Source organism: Acomys minous (assembly GCF_964271855.1).
Source record: "Acomys minous genome assembly, chromosome: 4".
NCBI classification, from domain to species: Eukaryota; Metazoa; Chordata; class Mammalia; order Rodentia; family Muridae; genus Acomys; species Acomys minous.
In genome coordinates, this window is record NC_140486.1 from 53488899 (window position 1) to 53509160 (window position 20262).

General features: G+C 46.0%; 1 protein-coding gene across 10 annotated transcripts in view; it reads right to left on the reverse strand.

The window, feature by feature from the left end:
- The window catches only part of WDR33 (WD repeat domain 33), a 103825-nt gene that overhangs the window by 4876 nt on the left and 78687 nt on the right, over positions 1 to 20262 (reverse strand). For 9 of the 10 annotated variants that reach the window (XM_084780555.1, XM_084780559.1, XM_084780562.1 and 6 more), the window contains 9 exons: positions 18701 to 18795; positions 18031 to 18117; positions 17669 to 17808; positions 16611 to 16763; positions 15328 to 16410; positions 10413 to 10521; positions 6910 to 7348; positions 1424 to 1587; positions 1233 to 1325 (listed from right to left, as the gene is read on the reverse strand). In XM_084780555.1, coding sequence (XP_084636681.1) covers positions 1233 to 1325; positions 1424 to 1587; positions 6910 to 7348; positions 10413 to 10521; positions 15328 to 16410; positions 16611 to 16763; positions 17669 to 17808; positions 18031 to 18117; positions 18701 to 18795 — 2363 coding nt within the window. Of the gene's footprint in view, positions 1 to 1232; positions 1326 to 1423; positions 1588 to 6909; positions 7349 to 9237; positions 9491 to 10412; positions 10522 to 15327; positions 16411 to 16610; positions 16764 to 17668; positions 17809 to 18030; positions 18118 to 18700; positions 18796 to 20262 lie in introns of those variants that run through there. The other variant, XM_084780556.1, reaches the window with a different exon arrangement.

Sequence of the window (20262 nt, forward strand, 5' to 3'; positions counted from 1 at the left end):
CTGGGAGAAGAGTCTGAGCCAGAACAGCGGAGTTGAACCAGCCAGCCCAGAGCTCAGAAAGAACAAGAAAGGATGAGCTTATTAAGCAGTAAGTCTCAGAGGCTGAAAACATTCTAGGCCTAGGTTAGAGTGTATGGAGGCTAGAAGCTTCCAGGACTAGGCCTAGGTTAGCAGGAGGAGGTAGCAAGCCTCCCAGACAACAATTGAGCCAGGAGAATAAAAGTTACATTTACACACACAATACATGCAAAACTTATACATATACATACAAAAAAATTTACTGAAGGCTCCAAAGAATGGACTAACAACAACAACAAAAATCTACTAATGTTTATGGTATCATCGATTAAGATGAAGAACATTTTAATTATTTATCCTTATTTTCCAAATAGATGACAGTTTAGTGAAAGGAGTAGTGGTATTTGTGTATGTGCTGGATGGCTGCAAGCTAGAGGCAATATAAAGTGTCCTCCTCAGCTCTCTAGCTTTTTGTATTTTTTTCCTCCAAAGCCAGGATCTCACTATGTACCTCCAGCTGGCCTTAAGCTCACAAATTTGCTTGCCTTTGCCTCCCAAGTGCTAGGTTAAAGGTGCGTGCCACTACCTCTGGCCTCACAACTTTAACAAGACAGGGCCTCGTGTTGAACCTAAGCACACCAATTTGGTTGTCAGTGAGTCCTTGGTGGTCTCCTGTCTGCCTCTTCAGTGTGGAATTTTAGGTGCCACCAGCACACGTAGCTGGGAATTCAAACTCTGGTCTTTGTGCTTACATGGCAAGTATATTAATAAGACATCTCCCTAACCTAAGAAGTGCCATTGTTTTATACTCAACACAAATCCTTTTACTATTAAAAAAAAAAGCAAAACAGAAAACAAACAAGCAAACATAAAAACAGGGTGGTGGTATGCACCTGCACACCTTTAATCCCAGCACTCAGGGAGGCAGAGGCAGGCAGATCTCTGTGAATTCAGGGCCAGCCTGGTCTACAAAGCAAATCCAGGACAGCTAGGGCTACATAAAGAAGCCCCATCTCAAAATATGAAACCAACCCAACCCCCAAACATGGATTCTCCCACCTGTTTCTGCCTTCAATCTATTGTGATCTACTCAATCACTGAAGCAAACAGGCAGGAAGACGCCAGCCTCCCACCAGTCAAGCTACAAAAGACAGGAGCTGGCTATGGCCCCCCCCTCTGTAACTACCAAAGCACACGCATGTCTCCTTGCTTACCGGGCTCTCGGTTTCCGTCCCAGGAGTCTGGCTTCCGTCCTTCGAAGCGAGGGAACTCATCAGGGGTGGGGAGTAAGCACTTCCGGGATCCACCTACACAGGAGCAAACACACTGAGCTCACAGGCCGCCCAGCACCCAGCTGTGCTCTGGCCACTTGTCCCTCAGACCAGCTTTTCTCAATGCTGCTCACCTCGTGGGGTGCCGCGGCCTCGCCCTCTGAGATCTCGACCCCGGGCTGCTTCATCAGAAGCATCGAAAACCTCTTCTGGACCAAAGTCATCAGGACCAGGAAAGCTGTCCCTTCCCCTTGGGGGAGCACGGCCTTCATGTCTTGGGGGTGCTCCTCTTCTAAAGCTAGAAACAAAAACAGAATGTTCACCTTCTGGAAAACATTACTCTTAAGTACAGTGAGAACCTGACAGGAAACTTTAATGTACAATGTAAATGAGGAGAAACACAACAACACACACACACACACACACACACACACACACACACACACACACACACACACACACACACTCAGTCTCTCTGTGTAGCCCTGGCTGTCCTGGAACCCACTCTGTAGATCAGGCTGGCCTAGATCTCAGAGATCCTCCCTGAAAGTGTCCATTTTAGGAACCAAAACATACAGGACAGCAACAATATAGCAGAATATGGGTCACTTAAGTTTACAGGAACATACCAAGCGCTTTCCATGCATTATTCTATTAATTTCTTTCTCAACAAACACTACACTAGAATTGGTACTTTTTTTTTGGGTTACTACACCTGACTCAGCTATATTTTTTATGATGAACTTCCTTTTTTTACATACATAGTATGTATGATCATGACTTCTTGGGGGTCTGTACTCTGTATTTGACCAGGCCTATAATCTCCACTCTGGGCAGCTCAAGCAGCCATGTGCTGCCCCAGGGGCATTTGCTGCGGTCAACAGGAATGTCCACCCACCTAGCTTGAAGGGCCACCCACAAGACTTGAGTGATGAGCAATTTTCATTCTCTTAGGCATTTGAGACTCAGACTAAATTGTCTGGAACTATGGCTAAAGCCAAATGTTCAAGGAAATGCATAACATGCAAAAAAGCCCTTCCACTGGCAGTGAGTGCTGAAGAAACAGGGCAGCGGGGCTGGGTGTGGACGTTTGCATGAAAATGACCCCCACGTGCTTACGCTGGATTGCATGGTCTCTAGTTAGTGCAGCTGTATGGGAAAGAAAAGGAGGCATGGCCTCACTAGAGGGGGTGTGGCACCAGGAGTGGGCTTCCGGGTCTGACATGCCCACACCAGGCCCAGTCTCAGTCTCTGTCCCTCTCCCCCATCACCCCCAGGCCAGTGCCACGCCTGTCTGCTTCCCGCCATGATGGTCATGGGCTAGCCCTTTAAGACTGTGAACTCGTCCCCACTTCAATGCTTTCTAAGAGTTGCCTCCTTGGTCATGGCGTCTCTTCAGAGCAATAGCGCACTAAGCTACCAAGCACGGGTCAGTCTGCATGGCTTTTTCTCCAGCTCCCTTGTCACTACCTTCTCCTTTCCCAGTGACATGACCAAAGCATCTCTGTTGTGAGCACAGTGAACTTGGGCCAGAGGAGAACTGCACAAGAGGCATGAGTGGGCCAGGAAAGCCTCTACAGGAATGCTGTTCCTGAAACACAGCATGTGTTTTCCTGTCCCAAGCATCCACTGTGCCAGTTAACGCCCTAGGAACAAATGGAGTCTTCTTTGCTTTGTTAGAAAATACTGGTATGGACTGCTTGGCCCCCTAAATTCCGTGGAAGTTCTAATACCTATGTGGTATGGTATCGGGTATATGCCATATATGGTACAGGCAGGTGTACCATACTCTTGGAAGTAAGCAAGCAGGATTTTATGAGGACATGAAAGTAGAGTCAGGTAATGAGATTAGGAAGGAGAGAAAAAACAAAGTTCCACTGCTCACCCCACCCACGCCCACACTCATACCCACACAGACATACCGTGCCCATGTGAAGGCACACAGAGACCTGCAACCTGAGGAAAAGCCTTACCGTCAACCAACCCCAGTGGGCTCGGATCTAGGTTTCCAGCCTCCATAACTGTAGAAAATAAAATCCTGTTTGTAAGCCACCCACATTTTGCTATGAGAGCCTGATCAGAGATCAAGGTATCTTTTAATCAACTGATTCCTCTCAAATTCCTCCCCAGCTTAACAGCAAACACTCTAGGTCCTAAGTAGACAACAGGAAATTGACTGCGTACAAGCAATAAATAAGTAAATACAAGCAAGCATGATGGCTCACATCAGTAATTTCTGAACTTGGGAGGTGGAGGAAAGAGGAACACAGAAAGTCTGGGACCAGTCTAGGATACAGGGGACATAACATCAACAAGGAACAAGGCCGGAGAGATGACTCGCTGCTCTGTAGAGGACCTAGGCTTGCTTCCTAGCACCTACATGGCAGCTCACAACCATAGTAATTTCAGTTCTAGGGTATCTAATGCCCTCTTCTGTCCTCCATGGGCACTAGGCACGCACACAATACACATACACTCAGGCAAACACACAAACTGTTTAAGGGGGCAGGGACTGGGTTATTGTGATAGCGCAGCAGCTAAGGGCACTTGCTGCCAAGCCTGACAACCTGAGCATCATTCCCAGGGCCCATATGGTAGAGACCTGACTACAGCAAGCTGTCCCCTGACCTCCACTTACACACCACAGTATACGGCACACACACAGATGAAGAGACGGCTCAGCGGCAAGGTGTGTACTGCATTTCCCAATGATCTAAACTCAGATGCAGCACCCACACCAAGTAGCTCACAACACCCTGAAGTGCAGCTCCGTGGGATCTAAGCATGCTCTTCTAGCTTCTGAGGATACTTACACTAGCAATGCACATACCCACACACAAACACATAGAGAATAAAAAAAGATAATACAATTTTTTTGGGTTTTGGTGGTTGTTTTTTGTTTGCTTTGTTTTGTTTTCTAGACAGGGTTTCTCTGTGCAGCCCTGGCTGTCCTGGAATTCACTCTGTAAACCAGGCTGGTCTCAAACTAGAGGTCTACTTCTGCCTTCCAAGTACTGGGAGAGATGGCTCAGAGGTTAAGAGCACTGGCTGCTCTTCCAAAGGTCCTGAGTTCAATTCCCAGCAACCACATGGTGCCTCACGACCATCTATAAAGATATCTGGTGCCCTCTTGTGGCCTGCAAAGTGTATATGTAATATAGGCAAAACACTGTATACCTAAATAAATAAACCTTTAAAAAAATAAATAAATAAAATAAAGATGTATACCACCACTGCCCAGCATAATACACATTTTTTAAAAGTTTGTCTGTTCTGATTGTGTCATGGTTCTTCTTGCTATAGGTAGTTTATTGTATACATGTGTAATAATATAAATGTATATGTAAAAAATAAAAATGTGTAATAAAAAAAAGTTTGAAGTTAGGTAAAGGGCCACATGCCTGTAATCACAGAAACTTGAGGGTTGAAGTTCAGGGCCAAGTGTGTACCAACCTTTTGTTTTTAATAATCTTGGTGTGTGGGCACACGAACACATGCATGTGCACGTCACAGTGTGTGTGGAGGTGAAGGAGCAACTGTCCATCTTGTTCAGGCAGGCTGTCTCTTGCATTCCTGCCCCTCTACATACTTCAGCCTAGCAGGGCCCCAACCTTTAGCAAAGTCTCCTGTTGTCTCCTACCTTGCTATGGGAACACTGGGACTTATCGCACCTGGATTTTTATGTACATGAGTTCTAGGGATCCAAACTCAGGTTGTGAAGCTTGCAGGGAATCTACTTTTACCTACTGAGCTATCTCACCAATCTTTTTTCGTTTTGTTTTGTTTTTTTAGAGACAGGGTTTCTCTGTGCGCCACCACCTCCTGGCCATCTCTCCAATCTTGTACTGAATATTTTATATAGACTCTGCTCATTATTTCCATTACTTCCTAAGCAGTACAGTGTGGCTAGGCATGTTGGTATACTCCTTTAATCCCAACCTTTGGGAGGCAGAGCCTGGTGGATCTGTGTCAATTCCAGGCGAGCCTGGGATACACGCTGAGAGCTTGTCTCAAACACATGATACGAGACAATAATAACTTTCTGGAGCTGAGAAAATGTCTCAGTCATTAACTGCCATACAAACATGAGGCTCTGATCATGACGTGACAATCAGGGCACAGCAGCATGTGTCTGTGACTTCAGCCCTGGGCATACAGACACAGATCCCAGGAGCTTACTAGCCAGCCAGCCTGGCTAGGTTCAGTAAGGATCTTGTCTCAAAAAACAGAGGCAAGTGATTGATGAAGAGATATGATTCAACTCTTGCCCTCCACATACATGTGTGTCCACACAAACACATGTATGCACTGTACACACACACACAAATATAACACACACAGTAACTACTTACATAGATTTATACTGTATGAGGAACTGTAAGTCATCTAGAGATGTTTCAAAAGCATACAGTAGGAAATACATATGTTAAATGCTAATACTATGTCACGTTAAACAAGGACTCTTATGTCTAAGGCTCCTCTGAAATACTGTCCTCATAACCAAGGTATGACTCAGGCAAATACACAAACTTTGTAAGGGGGTGAGGGAGGAGACTGGGTTATTGTGATATCGCAGCAGAAAGACTGTTCTATAAGTATGGTTAAGAAGCACAAAGCTGCTGAGTGGTGGTGGCGCACACCTTTAATCCCAGCACTCAGGAGGCAGAGGCAAGCTGATCTCTGTGAGTTCAAGGCCAGCCTGGTCTACAAAGAGTTCCAGGACAGTCAGGGCTACACAGAGAAACCTTGTCTTTTAAAAAAAAAAAAAAAGAAAGAAAGAAAGAAAGAAAGGAAGAAAGGAAGGAAGGAAAAGAAAGAAATAAGGAAAGAAAAAGCAGCAGCAAGCCATCTAAGAAGAAAAGCTCTAACCAGAGTGAGCCACAGCTATCTGCAGAGTATTGTTGTAGGTGGAGGGAAGAGCAGAGTAACACAAACGTGTGACCGCACAAGAGTCTAGGCTGAAAACGGAAATGATGACACAACAAAGTGTGACGTTTACATCAAACGAAGATTCTAGAAGTCAAGGAGCATTATGCAGATGTCAATTCTTACAGTCAACACAACCACCACTGGTTATGCTTATTTAAATCACACCAACTCCTGTTTTTCTTTCTCTATATGCTTCTATTCTTTCGATAGCCAAAGGGCTGACAATTCAAGCCTGATCTAAGTTTAACAGTAAGATGTTTATTTTTATCTGATTCTGTTAAGACCTGTAGGCAATTATGCAAAATCTGAGCCTATTTTATAAGGCCTTTATTTTCTATTATAGTATCTGGCTGAGACCTCATCGTGTACTTAAGGTGAGCCTGGACACTGTAAATAAAATCCAAGACATACTCTGAGCACACAGTCTCCCAGCCCTTCAGGCTAGCCGGGAGCAGTGCGCACCCTCTCGGCAGGCAGGGATGAGGACAGCCCGGCACCAGCATGCGACTGTGGCAGAACAAGCACCTGGAAAGAAGGGGATCGAGACCACAAGTGACGTGACTCCCGAGTCTAAACACTGAGGCACCGAAGGTAGGGCTATGTCTACGCAGTGCCTTCCCCTAGGAAAGGGGAGCCATCTTTGTTGTAGGACAGGGAAAACGCAGAGAACCCACACAACACACTTTCCTACCTTTCTTCCCTGCGCCCTCGAAAACGTGGGTCATCAGGATCCCGGGGAAAGCGTTCATCTCCAGGTCTGCGGCCTTCCCATGCCCCTGGAGGGCCTCGGGCTGCGCCCCGGCCATCCCCCTCACTGAATTCCCTGTGATCAGGTGGAAAGGGAGGTCCGGGGCCCCCTCGCCTCCACTTTTCTTCTTGTGGTAAAGGTCCTCCTCGTCCCTCAAACTCCCGTAGCCGGTGGCCAAAGCGCTTGTCAGGATGGAAGTCGTCTGGTCTGCTGAAGTCGTCAGGGAAATCAGGGTGAGAGCCACGCCTGTCAGGAGGACCCCTGCAGTCCTGGCCACCCCTGAAAGGGCCCCTCTCCGGCCCATGCTCAGGGCCACCGCTCTGCTCATGCCGCCTCTCTGACATGGGGCCCAGGTGATGGTTGGGAGGGCCTCGAGAGTCACCTACAAGGAACAAAGCTGACTGTTACTATGGCTTCTGTGAGGCCTGCTCTGCGATACCTGCAACCTCAGGATGTGCTTTGCCCTAGAATGCCTTCCCTCCTGAGCTCTCAGCACACTAAAAGATAAACATCCCAAAGTACATATATTGGGGGAATCCCCAGGGGACTTGGGGGTACAACTTCCAGCTTTGTAACTTGACCTAGGGATAACCACTACTCTCTAAGGAGTATCCACGCCTTGGCCACACTTTTTGGCATGAGAATGGCCTTTCCTGCTTTGTTGCTGTTCCTCCTGTGACATCATGGGGTCACTGGATTGATATCCAAGAGACACAGCAGAGAAGTCAGGCTGCGGGCTGGGAAGCTGAAAGGTGGGAGGCTGTGTTATCAAGAATTCACCTTAGCCAGGTGTAGTGCACACGCCTTTAGTCCTAGCACTTGGGAGGCAAAGGAAGCCGGATTCCTCTGAGAGTTTGAGACTAGCCTGGTCTACAGAGTAAGTTTCAGGCCAGCTAGGGTTATATAGTGAGATTCTGTCTCAAAAATAAAATAAACTGCACATGCATACACACACACACACACACACACATTTTTCTTCATGTATAAGTCACAAAGCCACCACACACCACGCCGGGCATCAGGTCTCCACTGCTTCCACCCACTATCCACTCCTTTAGCCCCTAGCCTGCTTGGCTTCGTGCCACACCACATCTGAGGAGCCTTCAGACATTCTTCCATAAGGCCCACAGCACCACAAACCCCTCTAACAACTGCTTGGGGACCAGAGAGTCATGCAAGCCTTCAACCTTGTATTATACCTTTTTTTTTTTTTTTTTTTTTTTGTGCTCATTCTGGGAATGATGTTTCTCAAATATGGTATATTAGCTTTTCCCCCTAGATAGGAATTTCATTCCAGGCTTTAACAGAAATATCTGAATATATATGCAATGGACTGTTTTGGCAGCTACTAACCAAACTACTGTAGCCTCTGCAAACACAACTATTTTCTGTTAACATTTAAACTCATTTTTAAGGGAGGCATAAGCAAGGCGTAGCAGTGCACGCCTGTGATCTCAGCACTCAGGAGGCCCAGGAAATGAGACTACCACATGAGTTCAAAGCTGCTAGCCAGTGCATACAGCAAGGCCTTGTCTTAAAACAAGGCCCAATCTGCACATAAAAACTAAAAATGAGATGAAATACAAAAGGACACTCTTGCTTTTAAATTATGTTGGGAGATGGAATCAATCCCTCCATTCACCCAGCTCAGGCCATTTGCGGCTCTGTCTTCTCAATAAGACAACAAACTTCCTGTCTCATTTGTCAGAATTTCTATTCCCTGGCTCCTGCCTCCCAGCTTTTCATTTTTTTTCCTTTCCCCAGTCATTTTAACTCCCCGCCTCCTTTCAACATGGACAGAAACATGGACATCTCAGCATAAAAAGTGATGTCAGGCAGTCTCCTGCACTTGAGCTCATTGGTCCTTTCTCAGATCCACTTCCTCTAATTGACCAGTGCTCAGTACTCAGCGTTCTTGCAGCTGTGTCTGGGTAAGCTAGAGTCATATTTAAAGAGGGGACCTCAACTGAGAAGAGCTCCCACTAGGCTGGCCTGTGGGGTAAGTAAGCATATAAGCAGATGACTGATCCAGGAAGACCCAGTTTACAGGTGTTGCCCATGGGCTGGTGGTCCTAGGCTGTAGAAGAAAGCAGGCTGAGCAAGCCACGGAGAGCAGGCCAGTAAGCAGCACTCCTCCATGGCGGCTATATCAACTCCTGCCTCTAGGTTCCTGCCCTGACTTCCCTGGGTGGTGGGTGGACTTACAAGCTGAAAGATAAACCCTTTCCTCCCCAAGCTGCAACAGAGCCCTAACTAAGACAGCTGCTTCTCCAACTTTGGGTTGTCTTAACTTAGTGTGACTTCAGATACAGGTGACAACTGACCAGAGGATAGCACACACGTCCCACGTGGACTCAGTTAACCCTCTGAATACTCATCTCACTATGTCTGTTTAAACAGAGCCTGTCTACTTTCTTCCAAGGAAAGAAACCTACCACTACAAACGGTGATGTGGTGGTGGTGGCAACTAATCCAGGAGGGGATGGTAGGCCACTGGCATGTCTCTCCCTTCTCCCTTTGGTCCCTAGGAGAAAGAGGGGAGGAAAGGAAGCCGGGAGGGAGGGGAGAAGGAGGGGAAAAGGGGAGAGGGGGAGAGAGAGGGAAGAGCAAGACAAGCAGGAACAGGTGTGGCAGAGGAGAGGCCACTTCATTCATTAGTGGAAGTCCCTTCCCAAGGGTAAGCCCCAAGCCTCCAAGAAAACTCGCCGGCTTCTTGCTTGCTTGCAAGTCCTCCTGTGTATCTCCCGCTACTGCTTCTGTCCAACAGGGACGGAAACAAAAGTTCTCCGAATCCCCGCCTTGTCCTACCACTAACATCTCACATAAACTTGCTTCTGGTCACACTTCCTCAAGTCCTTCCACGCCACCTCTCCTGTCAGCCCTTGTTCTTCACTCCACCTGGGAGCAAGGGCTCGCTGCCAGCTCAAGCCGAGCCTCTGCTTACATCACAACTTCTGAGTGGCCACATGTCCTACATGCCGACAGGCCTCACCTTTGCTTTCTTCTTTTCAAATGGTACCTAACAATGTATGCAGTGTAAGAATCCAATATGGTATGACGGGATAAAGGGACAGATAACTGTAAGGACACCGTTCTCTACCCTATGGAGGAGCTGAAGACAGAGGCAATTCTGCCTTTGGAAGGGCAGGAGCATGGTCCTGCATGCCACAGGCACATGATCCACTGCCCGTTCTCTGTGGCTGGGCTGGCCTGAGGCACAAACGAACACCAGAGTTGCTCAGTGATTCCACTACCAGTCTCTGGTGGTGTGGAACTCATTTCCTCTGGCCAGCATCACTGCCTAAGGAAACATTCCCTATGACAACAAAAGACAAAGCAGTTTGCCCAGCAGTCCCAATGCCATTGTATACCAACAATGCTAATTACTGTAAAATGCATACAGCAGTGGTAGAATACAAACTCTTCCTCAGCAAGCATATATTTACCTTTGTTAGGGCCAGGTCCTTGTCCAGGGTTCAGAGGAGGGATGCGGCCTTGTGCGCCCTGTTGCCCTAGGCCTGGTATCAAGGGTGGGGGACCTGCACTCTGTCCTTCCTGAGAAGACACATATAAAGATGGGCATGAGACCATAGACAGTTGTTCATATACACAGTGTTCATGCAAAACAACTAAACACATGAAAAGTTGCTAGAATGAAATATTTAGCTAATGACATAATAACAAAACACCCCTCAAGTGGGCTGGGAAGATGGCTTGGTAGATAAAGTGCCCTGTAGCAGGGAAACCGGATGGAGTTTGAATCCCCTCAGCACCCAAGTGACGTCAGATGAAACAACACAAGACAAGTGTGTAATCCCGATGCACGTATGGCGAGCTGCATGTGGGAGACAGGAGGACCCCTACAAGCTCAAGGGGCAGCTAGCCTGTCATTTGCAGGAATGAGCAACCTGACTCCAGCAAGGTGGAAGGCCAGGACCAGCAGCCAAAGTTGTCCTCTGACCCCCACGCGTACACTGTGGCACGCACACAGCTGGGCTCACACAAAACACACAGGGATATTAAATGCAAACACAATTCTAAACGGCCATAGTCAAAGCCCTGCACTATGGTTCAGTAAAAGGCAGGTGCAACGGCATTAAAGAAAGCCAAGAATCACAGTGCTGTCCCACGGCTCTCGCAGAGAGCAAGCTTTAACTGTCATGTTGGGACACTGTAATCAGGCTTGCAAAGCCATGCTAGTATGGAGTTTTGTTGCTATTTGTTGTGTGGGGGAGGCTCACACATGCTGAGGTGAAAGGACAACTTCCAGGAGCTGGCTCTCCTTTGCCACCTTGCTGAGGCAACATCTCTATTTCTGTTCCTAAATGTCACACTGTAAGCTGGTGGCCTGGGAGTGTCTCGCACTTCTCTCATCTCCAGTAGCAGCAGCAGCAGCCACTGCATCTGGCTTTTAAAAAAAAAAAATTTACTTAATTTTATGTGTATGATTATTTTGCCTAAATGTGTGTATGTGTACCCAGTACCCACAGAGGTCAGAAAAGGGCATAAGATCCCTTGGAACTGGACTTAAAGAGCTCACACGATGTTGAGCCATCATGTGGATATTTGTAATCAAACCTGAGTCCCCTGCAACAGCAACGAGTGCTCTAACCACTGAGCTCTCTCCAGAGCGCTCTCTGTCTCTCTCTGTGTGTTGTACATCTTGTGCTTTGTACATACATTTGTGTGCACATGTATGTGACGGCCTGAGGATGCAAAGACTCCTCCATCTTATTCTTTAATTCAGGGTCTCATTCAAACCCAGAGTTCACTAATATAGTCTCGCTAGCCAGCCTTCCACAGGAATCCTGTCTCTGCCTCCCGAGGTAGGAAGTACAGGGGAGCCAGCATGTCCACCTAGTATTTGTTCTGATTCCCCACACTGCCCAATGACCTTGGATCAAATCTCTCTCCCCTCTCCCTTTTTCCCTCTTTCTCAAGATTTATTTATGCATATGAACATTATTTGCATGTATGCCCGCATGACAGAAGAGAACATCAGACAGAAGAGGGAGTCAGGTCACATTATAGATGGTTTTGAGCCACCATGTGGTTGCCAGGAATTGAACTCAGGACCTCTGGGTGAGCAGACAATGCATGTTCTTAACCACTGAGCCATCTCTCCAGCCTGGAACAAATCTCTTGACAAGCAGAGCTGGACAAACCAGGCACAGGGGCATGTGCCTTCAATCTCAGTTCTGGCAGGCAGAAACAGGCAGATCTGTGTGAATCTAGAACTAGTCTAGTAAAACCTTCTCTTTAAAAAAAAATTTTTTTTGAAGTAACAAACAAGCCAAAACTAAAAGTATCTGGTCATTCTTTCATATAGAAAATACACTTAATGGCCTTAATATCAGATTAGCACAGATTCAAACATCAATAGCAAAACCAGTCATATAAACAGATACTGATAGTCAAAACAGCCAGTGCAATAGCTCAGCGAATAAAAGTGACTGCCACCAAGTCTGACCACCTGAACTTCATTTTAGGGCTCCACAAACGTACCAGTGAGACTATGCCCCCAGTACGCAGGGAGGGAGAGGCAGATGGATCTCTGTGAGTTGGAGGCCAGCCTGGTCAACAAAGCGAGTCCAGGGCTACCCAGAGAAACCTTGTCTCAAAAAAGTGAGCGGGGGGGGGGGGGGGGGGGGGGGCAGGGAGAGTGAATGAGAATGCCCCACCCACAAAAATTAATTAATGAAAATGACCATTAGAAATGATTTGATGGTACAGGACTATAAACCCAGAACTCAGGCGGCTGAGGCAGGAGGACTGAGAGTGCTAGGCTAGCCTAGGCTACATGGTAATAACAAAACAAAACAAAACAAAACAAAAACACAAAGAAACAACAACAACAAAAACAGGGAGAAAAATGCCTTCAGTAATGCAAAGGCAGAAATTCCCAGGGCTTTGATCTGTTTGGTGTATGTACATACCTGCAGAGGACAGGGGTCTGGAGTTCTGTTCTATTCTCTTCAATTCACTCCCGTGAGGAAACTCGCTTACAGAACCAACAAACAGGCTCCAGGGACCCTCTTGTCTCTGCCCCACAGCGCTGGGTTACAGGTGCATGCGTGGCCAGGGTGCTAGAGATTCAAACTGCTCATCCATGGAGCCTTTTTCCCAGCCCTGAATGGCAGAACTATCTATACTGCTTTGCCGCCCACATATGGACCGTTCTTAACAATATCTTTCAGGCTGCTATTTTAACACCCAGATTCCACTAAAGTAAACCAATGAAAATAGCCAGCTTAAAAACAAAACAAAACAAAACAAAACAAAAAACAAGCAAAAAAAGAAACAAACCCTTGTTGATCAAAGTGGAGAAAGTCAGAGTTTAGGATGCAGGGAATAGGAGCAAACCTCCATCAAAAAACTTGTGGGATCTGAAACGCCCTAGATACAGGTGCACCCTCGCATCCAGCCTCTTAGACTCATTCTCCTAGCTCAAGTCAACGGGACATTTTGGAACCATGATGCTTTCCATGCATAGATTTTTAATTCAATGGAACAATAAGAACTTGAATTTCCTCAGAAACTCAGACCTGTCCTCTAGCATGTATAGAGTTTATTTATCATATAATAGAAGTTTATTTTTTATAATCCCCCAAAATGAAAACTATTATTCCATAAAACCAAAACCTGCTAATAACTAGAATAAACAGTATATACATACAAGTACACACTGTATTAATAAGATCTATAATGTGAAGTTGTAAAGCAATTTAGGATGACAGCTCTGAATTTTATCCAGCTCATTCTAAATTCTATAATGTGGAAATAACTGAAACATCACATAATTCTTGATCACACTTTCAAGTGCTGGAAACTCTACACAGCACTGCACAACATACTTACCTAGGCTCAGTAAATGCAGGGGCTACACTTCACAATGCATGTGCATGGTGCATGCCAAGGCACACGTGGACGGCAGATTTGTGGATGCTGGCTCACTTCTACCTCGTGGGTTCAGGGGACTCAATATACACTGTCAGATTTGCTTGGCAAGTGACCTTACCCCTGAACCATCATATAGGCCCAAGTGGCTGTCTTTTTTACTTTGTTTTATTTTTCGAGACAGGGTTTCTCTGTGTAGCCTTCGCTTGTCCTGGACTCACTTTGTAGACCGGGCTGGCCCCAAACTCACAGTGATCTGCCTGCCTCTGACTCCTGAGTGCTGGGATTAAAGGCGTGCGCCACCACGTCTAGCAGGTGGCTGCCTTTTAGATCATGGCTTCTCAGTGGAATCTAGAAAGCAAACAGGCCTAGGGTGTCTGTGCTGAGGGGTGTGTGTGCCAGCCTAGCATGCACAACGGTCCTCATGAATCATGAGGGTTCTATCCTTAGCCTCCTCCTTCCCCAGTAACAGGTAAAGATCTTTCTGTCTCAAGCTAACATGCATCAATGCCCGGTTTTATGCACTACCAGAGACCCAAGCCAAGATGTCACACATGCTAGCACAGCATTTTGTCAAATGTTTTCATTCTTGTGCTCCTGCAAAGAATTCTATATGACAGGTGAAAACCACTTGAACAGAATATCATGCAGGAGGCCATTGTTCTTTAATATTCTGGACCAGAATCAGTTTTTCCACAACTGTATCTACCAACATGAAAACAGCGAGGCAGATAGCTTCCGGTACCTTTCACCTCCCCATGCCATCTTTACCAGTGGAGCAGTGTGACACACCCAGTGAAGAGAGATAAATAACCCTAATTAGAACACCAATACCTGGGAGGCAACTGCTACCATGCCTAATGACCTCAATTAGTTTCCTGAGGCCCAATTGGTAGCTGAGAATCAACTTCTACAAACAGTTCTATGACTTCCACATATTTGCTGTGGCATGTGAATATGTGCACACACATGCACATAAAATAAATAAATATAACTTTAAAGTAGTTATATTTACTTTAGTCACAAATAAACTGTGAAGTGGAGGGAAATGTTGAAGGTAGGCTGTTCACTTGCAGACCCATGTTATACTCAGGCTAAAAAGTCCACAACAGAGACTGACAGTTGTGGAACTGTTCAACCTAGCAGGCTCCCTCTTTAAAAGCACAGCTCTTCTGGAGCCCTGGCACGGGGAACTGTATTCCACTGAAAGCTCATTTTTCTGGAAGAATCTCTGTGACAAATAATGTGAAAAGTAAAGACACATGAGAGCCGTTCAATGATGCTGTGATTAGCTCTTTATCTAAGTCTCACCACGTTCTTCCAGAGGCGGCCACCATTGGAAGCCACTACTGACACCTAAGAAGCAGTTAGACCCAGTATAGCTGCTTTTCCACATCCTTATCTGCACAGGACACAGACTCCTTTCCCACGCGTTAATGCGTACAAGCTGGAAATAAATGGTACCTGATTGAAGGGGGCCCGGGGCCCATCACCTAGCAGAGGTGCTTTCTGCTGCTGGAATGGTATTGGCCCTTGAGATGGATGTGGCCCTCTTGCCGGATTCTGCTGTCCCTGAGGTCCAGGGGGTCCTTGCATGCCACCCTGGGGTGGAGGTCCCAGAGAGCCCTGGGGTGGCCCCTGCTGCCCTTGTGAGCCTGAGGGCCCGCGCAGTTCCTGGGGAGGGCCCAGCATTGATCCCTGTGGTGGAGGCCCCTGCAGGCCCCGCATTTCCTGAGGACCTCTCATTTCCTGAGGGCCATGTCCTAGCAATCCACTTGGAGGATGAGGTCCTCTCATCTCTTGAGGTGGGTGGCCAATCATCATTCCTTGAGGAGCAGGACCTTGATTCTCCCGAGGCCCTGGAGGTCCCTGCATTCCTCTTGGATTCAGTCCCATAAGAGGTCCCTGAGACACTGGACCTTGGATTCCTTGAGCCCCTGGCCCACCCTGTATCCCATGAGGATGAGGAGGTCCTTGCATTCCTCTGGGACCAGGTGGTCCTTGCATTCCTTGAGTACCAGGAGGCCCTTGTGGGCCCATGTGGCCCTGAGGAGGTGGACCTTGGGGGCCAATGTGACCCTGTGGTCCAGGTGGACCCTGAGGACCCATATGACCTTGAGGGCCAGAACTACCTTGAGGTCCAGGTGGCCCTTGAGGACCCAAGGGGCCATGAGGTCCAGGGTGCCTCTGCATTCCTTGTGGACCATGCATGTCCTGAGGCCGTGGCAGTCCCTGGGGAGGGCCCTGGGGTCCTTGTGGTCCCATGAATCCTTGCGGTCCCCCACCTCCTTGATGCAATGGAGGGCCTTGTGGTCCCATTTGTCCCTGGGGCCCAGGGGCTCTGAACTGGCCCTGTGGACCTGGAGGCCCCATTTGAGCCACCATAGGTATCTGCTGAGATGGATGAGGCTGCTGAAAACCTTGAGGAATCTGAGATATTGGACCTTGACCAGAAAAGGGCTGAGGTCCGAGGAGAGGTGTACCAGATGAGGGAGGAGGCTGGATCTGATCAGCCTGCTTCTGTGCAAGCCTTTCAATTTTAAGTTGCTGGAAAGGGGAGAAAGAAAGAAAGAAAGAAAGAAAGAAAGAAAGGGAAAAAAAAAGTCAGTGTACTGAATAAATAAGCTGTGTTGCTTTCCAACATTCATGTCTACATGCACACCATGTAAAAAATATTTTAAAACCACACTAAAGTAGGTAGAGAGGACATCAGTCAAAGATGCCAGCTGTTTTCTTAGCTCACATACCTCTAAAAGCTGTGGATTGGTATACTGTAATGTGGCCATCTCTTGCTCAATTTCTGCTTGTGTCTTTTTCTTCTCTTCTAATTTAATATCCTCTTTCCTGTCATTCAGCACCTCATTTGGAGCAGGAATTGGAACTTTATTTTGCATCCAGGCCTTTGGAAAAGAAGTGGAAACTAAATTATACGCAGGTATTAAAATTGTTAATAGATTTTAAAAAATCCCTAATGTCATCAATACAGGTGGCTGAACTGTCTTTACCTCTGAAGCCAATTCTTTGTGACATAATAGGATGGAGAAGGTGTATTAGTAGTTGGAAGTCACTACAATTAGGAAAGCTCCAAGTTATGGTTGGGACCCACAAACCATCATTTGGTGATGGCTTGGTCCCCAGGTGATAACACTTCAGGAAGTAAAAATTCTGGGTGGTAGAGCTTGAAGGAGCGAGGCAGCCTGGAGAACACGCCACTGAGAAGGACATCGGGCGCCAGGCCCCTTTCACCCTCCCTGCTTCTTGGACAGTGTGAACGAGACGCTCCATTCTACGACAGCTCCCCACCGTGATGTTCTCCTACACCACAGACCAGAGACAAAGCCAAGTGACCGTGGACCTTCTGAAACTATGAGCCAAGATAGACCTCTGTAACTTGGGTATGTGTCACAGTGACAGAAAGCTCACTGAAATATTGCAAGATCCTGCAGCCATCAAGAATTCCAAGGTTGCTAAGCACGTGAATGCGTATTGTATTAATGAAGCAGAAGACAGACAATACATTAGAAGTCAACATACTCAGCCTGCTGATTCGCTCTCTTCCTTCTCACAATGTAAATGATAACAATTGAGGCAATAATAAAAGCAGCCATAGAAAAAAACTGGTGTTGAGCTAGCAGTTAACCTTAGAGCAGCAAACGGGAAGTACGTTAAAAAACAAGAATGCAGAAGAAGCACGAAAAGAGCTAGATGCGACAGATTATCCAGAGACACCCATTTGTGAGCGTCAATTAAAGGAAGCAGGACGCGTCTCTTGGTGCCAGGCTGAGGGGCACGGTTAGGGACTGACCTGCTGGAACTGAGCAGGGATGGGCTTTGCATAGGGCACTTTCTTCTGGGGAACTTTCTTCTGATCCTTTTGCATTACTTCCTCCATTCCCCAATCCAAGCCTGGAATTGTCATTTCAATTTCATTTGATTCATCTTTCCCTGAAGCCATAGAAAGAACTAGTTAGTCCCTTAAACAAAAGAAGGTAGCCACTTAATAAATAAATGAACAACTTATGGGCAGCATGATTTTTAAGCTTTAGTTTTAAATTATTTTTATTCACAATTCTCAACATAAGCCATGTGAGCATTTTAATACCACTTACTAACAATCAATTTATAGCATAACTTATACAATTAATGGATAAACACAACTGCTCTTACCCATCTGTTCTTGCTCCATAGCTAATTTCAGTTGCTCTGGTATTCCCATCCCTGGGATCACGGCCAGGCTATTAGGTTCCAGGTCATCTACAAATAATACATCCATCGTCAATAGAGAATTTTATATTGCTCCCTACAAAATGAATCTTTATAAAAATAAGTAATATCCCTGGGTACAGCAGCATATGCCTTTAATCACAGCATTCAGAAGGCAGAGGCAGGCAGATCTTCAGACTACACGGCAATAGCAAGTTAAGTCAGCCAAAAATAAATAGTGAGACACTGCCCCCAAAACTAACAAACAAACACACACACACAGACACACACACACAGACACACACACACACACACACCCCAAAACCAACCAAACAAAAGAAACAGGTGATATTGCTGGTGATTTATAAATCAATAAATTATAAATCTAAAACTAAAGCTGGGTGAGCCAGTGCCAGTGTTTAATCTGAGAGGTAGAAGCAAGCAGATCTCTGAATCCAAACAAAAAACTAAATTATTTGGTGTGAGGGTTGAGAACACAGCACCAAGCATGCTAGGTAAATAATAGATCACTTAGTTACATCCCGTGTTCCAAATTGGTTTGTACAAGTCTCCTTATACTCATCACTTATAATGGAATATCATGAGCTTCAGAGGACACAGATGCAGAGCCTACCGTACTCTACTCCATCTTCAGACATGCCAGGTAAAAGGTTCAGGTTGTATCGATCTCGCATTTTATCACCTGGTCGGTTTCGAGTCCAGAATTTGCTGATGAAATAAAAGCAATGAAGAAGAGGACCATGGATCCAGATTCAGTGTTTTCTCTTGGGCATAATAACTCACATCAAGTTTTTACAGTACCATTCTCTCAAATATTTTAATTGTGGAAAGAGCATTTTAAATCAAAAGGCAAAACAAAATTTAAACAACCAAAGTTAATGTTTAATATTACACCTCTTTAATATAATGCCTTTATGTCAATCACTACCAAAAAATGACAGATTAGAAGCCATAATTCAGTGAAGGAAAAGAATCAGGACAAGAAATAATAGACTCAGTCTATGTATGCTTGGACTCCCTTGTAATCCTGGCACTGCAGGCAGATGCAGGACATGCAGGAGCTCAAAGTCATTTTCAGCTACACAGCAAGTTGGAGTCTGTCTAACCTGGGCTACATGACTCTTGTTTTAAGGGGGCAGGGGGAATGGCTGGCGGGGAATGAGTAGACTCAGAGAAAGAGAACAAAACATCAGAAACACAAAGAGAATGGTAAAATAGCTGGGAAGTGTGGAAAAAGAAAGGATAAAAAGTAAAAAAATAAATAAGCTCAGGTGAGATGTACAAAATCCTTTACGAGAGAAAACACTGGCAACAGCTGCCAACTGGCTCGGGGCCAAACTGCCAGCCAGCCTGGGCCAGCAGTGATTGCCAGGACTATACTAACCCTTCCTGGCGTGGTATCACAGGACAGTGAGCTGAGCTGCAGAGCTGTGCTCAGGGGAGGGCTACATTGTGGGTAGATCTCAAATAAAGAATTACCTCCATGAGACTGGCCTATAAACACGTCGGTGGGGGCACTCTCTTGATTATTAACTGACGTAGGAGGGGCTAGCCCACTGTGGACAGCGCCACCCTCAGGTACATGGGCCTGGGCTACATAATAAAGGAAACTAAACATGAACCTGAGGGCAACAAGGTGAGCAGTGTGCTCCACGGTCTGTGCTCCCAGCCCCTCGTCTGACTCTCCTAGTAATGGAGTTTGACCCAGCAGTTGACAAATGAAATTAACCCTTTCTTCTTCAAGTTGCTTTCAGTCGTAGTGTTTATCACAGCAACAGAAAAGCAAACTAGACAATATTCAAACTGGTTTCATCCCAGAAATGTAAGATTGATTTTATATATATATCAACAAATGCATTACAGTATATAAATAGAATTAAAGACAGAAATCATATGATCATCAATAGATGTGGAAGACAAAGCTCAATATCAGTTCATGATAAAAATCCCTGAAGAAAACAGAAACAGAAGGATGCTATATGAAGGATGCTATATTCCTCAATATAATGAAGACTAGGAAACAAACATACTTTTCTCCTAAAATCTAGAATGAGACCAGGATAACCCTTCACTCTCCTTTTAGTCGAAGAGTGCTCAAAGTCTTAGCTAAAACACTAGAGCACAGAATGAAACAAAAGGGACAAAAATCAAAAAAGAAATTCAATTACTCCTAGT